The sequence below is a fragment of the Seriola lalandi genome, unplaced genomic scaffold (assembly GCF_002814215.2).
Source record: "Seriola lalandi dorsalis isolate HSWRI2012SDOR001 ecotype SW California unplaced genomic scaffold, Sedor1 jcf7180002054544, whole genome shotgun sequence".
NCBI classification, from domain to species: Eukaryota; Metazoa; Chordata; class Actinopteri; order Carangiformes; family Carangidae; genus Seriola; species Seriola lalandi.
This window is the reverse complement of record NW_019525097.1, coordinates 5,898,340-5,909,283: the sequence shown is the minus strand read 5'-3', so window position 1 is coordinate 5,909,283 and position 10,944 is coordinate 5,898,340. Positions and strand designations below refer to the sequence as shown.

At 40.1% G+C, this 10,944-nt stretch overlaps 1 protein-coding gene across 1 annotated transcript in view; it reads left to right on the top strand.

Annotated features, from left to right (window-relative positions):
- The first annotated feature begins 9,402 nt into the window (after positions 1-9,402).
- LOC111661431 (melanocortin-2 receptor accessory protein 2A) overlaps positions 9,403-10,944 on the top strand; it is a 3,475-nt gene continuing 1,933 nt past the window's right edge. Inside the window, exons 1-2 of the mRNA XM_023414995.2 lie at positions 9,403-9,833; positions 10,421-10,520. Of these exons, the coding sequence (XP_023270763.1) occupies positions 9,716-9,833; positions 10,421-10,520 (218 nt within the window). The 5' untranslated portion in view covers positions 9,403-9,715. The remainder of the gene's footprint in view (positions 9,834-10,420; positions 10,521-10,944) is intronic.

The window sequence follows — 10,944 nt, the reverse complement described above, 5'->3', positions numbered from 1 at the left end:
GGGGGTTGACACGCGTCAGTTATACAACGGGGGGGGGGCTGATAGCTACACCTCAGCAGATGCAGAGATTGAATGCATCACACTGCAATGAGGGAAACCTATACTGTTTCATACAACTTGTATAGACGCCTTCAGCAATCTATTGACTTCAACAAGCGATATGTTTCCTCTCAGCTGCCAGTAGGGGGCAGTGTTACACGCTGGGATGAAATGATAATGGGAACAATGCAACTATCTGACATGTCTGTTTGATATATTCCTGTCTGGCAGCACAGTGGCCTCCATAGACACTGTTGTCAGCTGACTCCGTTCAAAGCTAATGGGAGCCGCATTTGCAAGTATCACTTGTTAAAAGGTAGCAGGTCTGCAGAGTGGAGGGGGGTCAGCCACACATGACCAGCATTCAATTTCTTTGCCCACTAGCTCCATGCACATCATAACACTCCTCTGCAGGGACCGAGCAGTCAGACCTTAGCGCTAATAAGGTCCACATAGACCTCTCTCTCTCTCTCTCTCTCTATCTGTCTCTCTCTCTTTCTTGCTTTTGTTCTGCCCATCCCTCGCTCTACTCCCTTTTTTCTGATCTGGAGCTAATTGGACTCAGCATGCTCTGCTGCTGGCTTCTTTTGTGTTTTCATGTCATTCATGATTCATGCTTTGCTAAACTTTGAACTATAATGGCAAGAATATATAGACACATTGCCATTACATGCTCTTGACGTTTAAGTAGGTGACCGAGGCCATAACGTTCAGATTAATGCAATACATATTAGAAGCTTTTTTGTATCACACTATGTTCAAATTAGGTCATCATATTAAAGGTGTTTCATTTTTTGTCTTCAATAGTGGTCATTAAAAAGACCACTTTCCCATTCAAGTGGGGTTTTGGACCCCAGTGCATGTCTAAAGAGTGAATAAAAGAAAAATACAAAAGAAGCAGGAACAGCTAATGTGACATGTCTGTCGTCTCTGAATGAGGCAACATTGAAAATCCCTGCCAAGATCACAGAAAAACTCTCCCCACCGCCACACATATACTTGTAAGAATGAACAAGTATTAAGGTCACTTATCATGGTGGTAATCCAGGGGGAAAAAAAGCTATTATCCCTTATTACCTTACACCATTAAGCATAAATAAGTAAGGATGAGAAACAGTTGGTGTCTTTTTTTTTTCTGCTGTTGCTTGACAGAAAAAGTTCACCACTTGTTGTTCACCAAGATCTCTCTTTATATAACCACTGTCTCCTCTGTTTCTCCACTTTCTATCCTTTCTCTCTGGCTTATTATTCATAGTTCATGTCCCTTTTTTTTGCCCAAGTCATTTACACTTCTCTTACAAAGACTCTCAATACTTACTCTCCAAGAAAAAAAAAATCCCTTTCCATGGCAACAGTCAACCACACAAAACATCATTTTAATCAATTCAGTCATATTTTTATTTTTGCTAATCAGGCCATCGATGTAATTAAATATCTTACTAGATTAATGTGCCTTGATACTGTCGCCATGAGCTGAAGTCAAATTTCACCTTGCACCCTATTTCCTTAAGGCATTTAATCATGTTCTATCTTCATTCTCCTGCCTCCGGGCGAGTAGTTTCAGCTACTATTTTATGCTGCCCCCCCCCCCCCCCCCCTAATCAGTTTTTGCACTTTAGATGCGATGCTATGGTATAATTTGAAGCGCTCAAATCAATGTTGTTCTCAGTGACACTGAATGGAAAACATGCTCCATTAATAGCAGTGTTTTTAGGGTTTGGTGATGTTGATATTTTCCTTGGAATTAAAGGGGGCACCTTTTGGGCGCCTGCTGGGTTACTGATAAACAAAAAAAAAAACACACCCTGGAGATCCTGATGATATGAGAAGATGTCTTTCTGCAACATAAATCTAAAGGAAAACTTTCCTTTAATTCATTAATGAATGTAGATCATGAGTGAAAATGTTTTCAAACCTGCTGTATATCGTCAATATTCCAGGGAATTCTAGTCATTCGCTAATTAAGACATGCAGTTACTAAGTGAGTTTGAGATGTTTATGCTCTTCTTCTCTCCGCCCTGTATTCACACTCCAACAGCTTCATCCAAACACACAGCAGTTTGGGAGTCATGCTGTTCTCCCCCTGCTTCCAAATGGAGAGCTCCTCTGTTTTTCTGAGGACCCATTTTGTCTTTGTTTGTCAGAACTTGGAGGATTTACTAAAAGAATGGGGAAGCAGTTGAAACAATCACACAAATCTGAAAACAAGCGAGGATTTTCAGTTCCGTACGACGTCTGTACTCGAGGTACTGTTCTCCAAACTGATGCCTATTGTGACAGCGCAGACTCAGGGACGCCTTGATTTGACGCCTTCTGTTTGAGGGGAATTAATATTACATGATATCACAATCTAACACAGAGGAATACAAATCGGAGGAGTCTAGGAAACAACTTTTGTCAGTTCTTTCAAAGTTTCATTCAGTATTGCGTTGTCAGACTGGATTCAAACTGAAGTTAACCTTGTGCAATATGATTTTTTTTATCCTTTGCATTGACACAACATTCCACAGTTCCTTGATTGTCTTTATGTCATTGCCAAGCTCTACCTATATCCACAACTGAAGAATATGAAGTTCTCTATGGATATTATTGTTGTATGTTATGTATTTTAAAGGCCTATGCAGAGACTGGCATTGTATATTAGCTTAGGCTATAAATGCTGTGTTTACGGATACTGGGTCATGCGATACTCTGATCCCTATACAAATAAATATACAATAAATTTACCAATTACATTGTATATACTAAAGGTGAGGTTAGTCTTTGCATTCTAGTCATGCAAGGATATTTCTTCAGTGTATTCCACAGGACACAGTGGCGTGGACCTTTGCTCTACTTACTCTTGTAGGTCATGGTGACTCCTGGACTAACAAGGAAAACAGTCCTCCATGCAACAACAGGAGGAAGGGCAGGGGAGTCTTCTTCACTGACTTAAGTGGAGATGCCACAGCCTCAAGACAATCTGATACTACCTTCCTGCTTTCAGTTTGCATGTACATCTTTACTTTAGTTATTCACTTTATTTATTTATTAGGGGGGGGGGAGCTTTGAAGGTACAAACAGTGAGGGGCATCATCATCTAATCAATAAAGAGCTCTGTTGGAATTAAGGACGACCTGCTTTTCATCTCAAAAATCCATTTTCATGTGATTCATACTGTGATGTAACGTCGTGATCAGCTCTCACCAGACGTAATCATATGTAGATTAAACATTAGAACTATAATTCTGTACACAGTTCAGCTTCCACTGAAAGGTAATCTATACCTACGTTGTCAACACATTTTGACAATGTACTTTCACAACACTGACTGTGCGTGGGTTCTATTTAGTATTTGCAGTCAGGACATTTCTTGTTGTTTATCTTTGCAGAAAACCCAATGAACGATGGCCACCGAGGCACTGGGCTTACAGGCGGTTATTAATAACCGAGCTCTGGCAAAAAAAAAAAAAACAGCACATCCTTCACACATCCAGGTGTGCTGTGGCAGTCAAACCTATTTAGTATTCATGTCCTCAGCCTCCATCAGCTGTAATTCAATAAGCTTGTGGTACATCATCTTTTAAGATGTAAAGTCTTCAAGTTGATGTTATGTGATGTAACAATAAGCTCATGACAGTGCGTGTTTACATGGTTTTCTATGAAGTTTGAATCGTGTTCTGAGAATGGCTTGACAGAAGGTCACACTGATCCAGATCCTGGTTTAATTGAAGTCCAGAGTGTTCCCTTGGAAACCAGCTGTCTTGGTAAAAATGCACTGTAAGTTGGAGCAGAGAGGATTTGGAGAAAAATAACATAAAGCATGACAAAAGACATATATAGACTATATATAGCTAATATAGCAATGCTTGATTTTGGTTGGAGAAACATGGTTTTACAATATTACAGCGCTTAAAATATATTTATGGTAGTTATTGTTTTATTTACGAATGTATTGATGAATTTAGAATTATCTTAATAACTCTCTCTGTTGTGGTCATTCATAATTCATTGATCGCCTTTATTGTGCGCTTGTTATTTCAGTCACTGACCCACAACCACAGAGAGCAAAGGCTTAAATCCCAGAGCAAAGGCTTAAATCCCAAAGCAAAGGGTAAAGATGGCGGAGCCGTGTCGTTTCCTCCCACTGCACTGGGAGTAACTTCCGTGAATGCTGAATATGCAGCGTGCGTGATTTTGGCTTTACGATGACAAAACCAGATTTTGGAAATGGATCATCCCTCAGAGCCGACGCACTGAAAAATACCACTTGTTGGAGTCAATTTAGATGACAGAGGCGAAAGAGATGGTGTTTGAGGTTGATTTTGCAGAGTGAAAGAAGGGAAACAGTGTGCACTGAATGAAAAGTGAGAGCTGCAGTATGTGAAAGTGTATGTGCTTAGTGCAGATTGATTGATTGAAAAAGTTGTCCTGCAGTGGTTGAAATAGAAAATGAACACAGTATTAGGCACATAGGGGAATTATAATGTAATATATGACTGAGTGAATGTTTTTTCTCTTTGGTAGAGAGACAGAGAAAAAAAAAAAAAAACAGCATGGGAAGGAAAGAATAATTAAAATAGCTCAACTACCAGGCCTCATCTTGGGTATTCAAGGATAAGACATCCCTGCTGTTGAGAAAAGTATGAATTCATCGCAGCTACATAAGAATTATGCCTTGCACGTAGAAACAATGCTGACGCAGAACCCCATGAATATTTCATTTTATCTATTTTGGAGTCTTGAATGCTTCTATCTCCAGTTCACAAACAGACAGATTTAGAGCAGTGGGTGGTAAAGCTTTAAAGCTCAAGCTTTTGCTGTTTTTATTAGCAGTGAAGAATTTTCTGGGTTTAACGGGCAAATGTGATGCGTAGTATAGTGTTGAATCTCGATCAGTACAAGCCTCCACCCTTCTACCTTCGACCCTGCAGTGGTGAGTCAGAGAGCGCAGCACCCTGTGGTCAGGGTCATTTACATGCATCAGAGGTCTGCAGGTTCTTCAGAAGAGGTAGGAGCTTCGCCTTTCATCAGATTTGTACTCTTGAAGGGTATTGCTGAACTATACTGACGATACAGGAAGACCATTACAAAGAGTCGAATCATCAATGTTCAGTAGGACTGTGTCAGAGATGTGTGTTGACGCCTGTGTTTCAGAACATCATTCAGAAGCGCTCTGGTAGTTGAATGGTTAAAGAGCACGCTACATGGTTCACATGTGGACAGGGACCTTTGTTGCATGTCATAACGTTGGCAACATGGAAAAAAGAAAGGATGTTATTATAAAGCCTATTTTGTGTAGCTAAATTAAAACAATTATAGCGCATGTAGAGTCTTAACGACATTATATTGCTCGGGGCTGTAAAAAATAAAGACAGCTAGAGCTCACTAAGATTAAATACTTTCTATTTTGACCATTGGAGCATGGAGCAATATGTAGTCAGTCACCCAGTAAAACAAGCTTGACATTTTGAATGTGAAATTTTCAAATTAGATAAAAAAAAAACTATTACTGATAATGGTGTGTTGTTCATATAAACTTTGTCCATAATGTGGAAAATGTGTTTCAGCTTCACCACACACAAACAAATTAAAAACAGAACACCAAGGGTCATAGCAACAAAAATGTGACAACTTTAAAAGGCACAAGTTTTGCTTCTAGTGAGCATCATTTAAACCGACTATCAATGTATCAAATGACAATTTGAAAACAATGTGACAAAGTGAATGGGAGTCTCTCGCAGTGACGAAGCTACAGACACTTATCTCACCCGAATCTGAAGCTCCCCATGAACTTCACCGAGTTCCAGCTCATGGTTGAGCTGTCTGGTCCACAATGTTAAAGCTCTAAAACCCAACTGTCCACTATCAGCACCAAACAGCGGGCATGTTAGCTAGCTAACAACTAGCTGGTGAACATAGTGGAGCATTTAGCAGGTGAAGAGCTAATTATTTTGGTATAGACCAAAAACAGAGCTAAAAGAAAGAATGAATATTAGACTTAGATTAGCCAAAAAAAAAAAAAAAGAGCCAGAAACGCAGCTTGAAATGAATGATAATGTTGCTCTGTAACTGCTGGACATATAAGTTAGCAGCAATCTTAATTTCAATCTTCACTGTTTTTTTTAATTTTGCAGTTATTAAATACATTTGGCTGGTTCACAGAGGGAACAGTTTGGGAGGTATCTATTTACATTTGGTATTTTGACCATGTAGCTGCCAGCTACCCCTGGACACAGTTCTTTTGATCGAAGCCCTGTGAAAACAAACTCACCATGACCACTGTGGCTAAAGAAGAAGAGACTATCAGCCCAAAGCAAACCCAGTGGGACAGCTTTGATATCTGGCTGTTTTCAGTAAGATGTGCATTTTTGATCTGCAGTTGAATATGAGACAAAATACTGTAGACAGCAAGCTTTGATATAGCCCCTCCACCCCTTCCAATTTTTAATATAATTGATGCAAGCAGGGAGGGCAATTGAGTAAATATCTGTAGTCTGTTACCTAGTGATAATAGTACTTAAATATGACTCTATGATTTGTGATCCATCATCCATCTCATAATCTCATCATTTTTTATTATTTTTGTGATGTTCTGGGCCTGGAGGAGAATATCTGCCATAGAGTAGCATAAATGTTATTTCTGTAGCACTGCAGGGCTCAATCTGAGCAAGTCTCTCCTTTAGCGGAGCAGCAGAGAACCAAGAAAAGAGATTCTGATGTCAAGTGGAGACAAGAACTCTAGTAGTAATAGCAGTTTTAATGTGACTGTGGCACCCTGTCTGACTCATAGCTGTGAGTAATTAATTCATAAACAACAATGTGTATGTGATAACTCAGCCGGTATTCTCAGAGAACATAGACCCAATATCTAATTCAGAACCAAGAGACAAACATATATGCTATATATGTGTACTGCTTTGTGCACAGTCCTTAGGATTTAACTAATCTAACCTTAAATAAGTGTTTTAGTTAACTAACGTTCACCATGCCTTAACCATTGCTTATTTGCCATGGCAGTCGTTCCCTAACCTTAACTAAACACCAGTGCCATGTGCAGATATTTTAAAATCAAAGTGAAACTGTTGGGATGGCGTGAATCGTCCAACATCAGCGTCCTGTCTAGCAACAGGTTTTGTCTCTCAGTGTCCAAAACGTGATACCACCACAAATGAGGGACACTCGCATTTTCACAATTTACATGGTTTAACTTAGAATCTGGGCACAGTGTTATGTTTAAAACTACATGGATGTTTCTAAATCTGGCTTATTCAATATCTTGTAGCAATAGCAACCAAAAAAAAAGAAAAAAAATTCAATACCATCTGAAGCGGCTGTAATTAATGTAAAATAAAGTATGCACATTCTAGATCTACACTGAGATCAGGTAAAGTATACAAAGGACACTAATAGCACTACGATTTGAATGCACCATATACATTTGCAATCACTCACACAATGTCATTTTTCTTATGATGTGGAAAATTCATTTTGGTGGAGCATCAGTGAATGAATGGACGCCTGATGGATCTGCTTCAGAGGTTCTTCAGAAATTAAAGTAATGCATCGCTGCTAATCAAGCCTGTTGCTTGAGTGAAGATCTATTAAAAGGCTGGAAAGAGGGGATGTAGTGGTGTAGTGCTTTAATAAGCATTTCCCATCTCAAGCAGAAATATGCTCGCATTTTCAAATCATTGACCGTGGACGTTTTGTTTACACCCTTTCAACAACCTGTCACTTCACTAGTCAGTCTATTCAGATATGCACTTGGGGGGGGGGGGGGGGGGGGGTCAGCAGGTCAATCACATGTTATTGAATCATTTCACTGGCACATCTTGGGAAACAATGGGATACGCTAAATTGACCATAGGTGTGGCTGTGAGTGTGAATGGTTGTCTGTCTCTATGTGTTTGCCCTGCAATGGACTGGCGACCTGTCCAGGGCGTACCCCGCCTCTCGCCCGAAAAGATGCTGGGATAGGCTCCAGCCCCCCCGCGACCCTACTAGAGGATAAGCGGTAGAAAATGGATGGATGGATGGATCTTGGGAAACAAATGTTTTTTTTTATTTATGTAATCTACTGACTTTTTTTTAAATTTTGAATTTGGCAGTACTGTTCCAACATGGCACTGGGATTGATGTACACTGAATTCTCCTGTAACATCTGTCACACCAGTGCACTGTCAGCATTATATAGTGTAGACAGGAACACATAAACTCCTGAGGAATGAGAACAAATTTAGATTTAAATGTATTTGTATAGCACCATCTCATACAAAGGCAGTTTAAAGTGCTTCACATAAAAACAGAATAAAAAGGCAAAACATTTGTGCTCATACACAGAAACGTACACGCATGCATACACATAAACACACACACGCCTACGATGTGTTCATTTAAGAGAAAGCTCGGCTGAAGAGGAAAGTCTTTAGTTTGGATTTGAAACAACACAGCAAGTCTAAGATCAGCAGGCAAACTGCTCCATTCTTTAGGTGCATAAATGAAAGCTTTCACCAGAAAGCATGGAGATTTTTCCACCTGAGAGATCAGCTACTGACAGCATGTCTATGCACTGAGGAGCCAGACCATGAAGAGGAGAATTTTAAATTGCACTCTGACCATATCATTTAGCAAGTGAAAGTTACGGAGAGCTGGAGTTAATGTAGTCTGATGTTTCTGTCAAACCAGGAAACTGATTGAATTAATAGCAAATAGGAATAAATCTGAGTCAGGGAATATATCATAGATGATAATGACACTTCATTTTAGATAATGCTGATCATTATTATCCTAATGTGTGAGTAGTTCTTAGAAGTCTGTGAGTCTGACTACTAATTAATCTTTCCAAATTAACTCTGTCATATTAGCATCATTTGTCTCCTCAAATATAGTGGTGTGTCAGGCTATTGTAAAGTGTTATCATGCATAATTCATAATGTTATTATGTATATTATACTGTCATTGGCTGGTTGGGTTCATGTCCACTTATCTCTGTTTTTCAACACTATTTATTATTTCAAGGAAAAAGTGATAATGATACCTAAAGCTGTTGAATAAGTGAAACTGTGTTGGGAAAAAAAAGACTATTTCACCTTAATCTACCAAATACATAATTTTATATTCAAACATTATACCTTTAAAATGTGAAAGTCTGATTTATGTTGTGTGTGAATATGTGAACTATTTGTATGTACTTGCAATATGTTTATATAAAAGCCACCTCAAAATTCAGTCTGAGGTCTTAAATAGATCCTTCAGCTGCACTAAAAACACCTCCTCTTGTAAGGAATCAACATTTTTTGCAGCGTGAGCTCAGTATCCCAGGGAGTGAATGAACCGCCAGGAGAGGGGATGCTGGATAACGGCGATGCGCACTGAGCAAGTGCTGCTTCGCTCTCAGGACTGCCGTGAGGATGGATGGAGTTTTTGCGTAACGGAAAAGCGATGGGTTTCCCTGCTCTTTACCAACCTTTCTGGCACGTTTTTAAAATCCAGAGGAGGGACATGATAATCAGGGAGTTGTTTGCGGAATTCCCAAATTCACAGACTGTAGACTTGATTTCAACAACAGAGAGGTTTCACGTGATGATGCTTTGTAAACTTTACGCGTGTGGTAACCTCGTAGCCATTTAAACAGCTTCCTCGCTGGATCGATTTCATTTATTTCCTATATTGCCAAGGTAGGTGAAACGTTGAAATGTCTGACTTCCACAACCGGAGCCAAACCAGCGCACGTCGCAGTGACTACGTGTGGCAGTATGAATATTATGATGACGAGGAGCCCGTGTCTTTTGAGGGACTCAAAGCGCACAGATGTAAGCTGAATACAACACTGAGACAATCTGCTGTTGCTTTTACTGCCTTTTACTTTGTGCAGCGTGTGTGTGTGCGTGTGCGTGTGTGTGCGCGCGCCTTTCAATGCATGCATGAGTCCACAGTATTTGTGCATGAGAAAAATGTGTAACAGCAAACAAGGTGACTCATCTGTGATTAATTATTAATGATTATTTATTTATTTTCTGCATTGTTTTTATTGCTTCAGCAGTGGTGACAGGGCTATACCTGCTTCTCTGGCAGCAATGTGTCATGCAGCACCTGTGCTGGTGTTTTATCTTCCACCTGTAATGAACAAGCCACTTAATAAGACACACACACAAAAAAATGGCCATCAGCAAACATTATAGACAAGTGGGCAGCTGCAATCTTCTAATCAAATTTAACAAACATTGAATGCTCTATCTGAGTAAATGAGGGTTTTGCTCTCAGAGAGAGAGGGCCCCTGAGATCAATTACAATCACAAGCACAGGGGTGGGGTGGGGTAAGAGAGATGGCTCCAATCATTAAATCAATGTACATCATCATAATAATAATAAGATTATTTTTTTCTCTCTGGCATTTCAGACTCCATCGTCATTGGCTTCTGGGTTGGACTGGCCGTGTTTGTCATTTTCATGTTCTTTGTCCTCACGCTGCTCACAAAGACAGGAGCGCCACATCAAGAGTGAGTATACCAGGGGGCTACAGTAGCTACAGCCCACGTTTGGTCTCATGTGTGACTTTTATATCCGGGCCTGCGGGGGATTAAAGCTCCAAAGGAGAACTCGGGCAGTTCATCTCTCGCTCTTCTTCTCATCTCAGAAGAGACGGGGGCAGCTTTCACGTCTGAGGGGTGAACTCAGACAGAGGCAGGGCTGTAATGAGTTCTACTTGTGCCTTTGTTATTCTGACAGTAGACTATGTTGGGAGGCGTTTTACTCTGGGGACCAGCGGTTGCTGTCGTGCACGTGACGTTATTGTGCTGTTATAAAAGGCTGATATTTGACCTGCCGATAGCAAGGTCAGACTGACAACAGCACTGAGGAAAGTCTGAACTATGAATGAAATAGGGAATTTATTGGCTGGTAGTACGTCACCCCCCTCCCCCC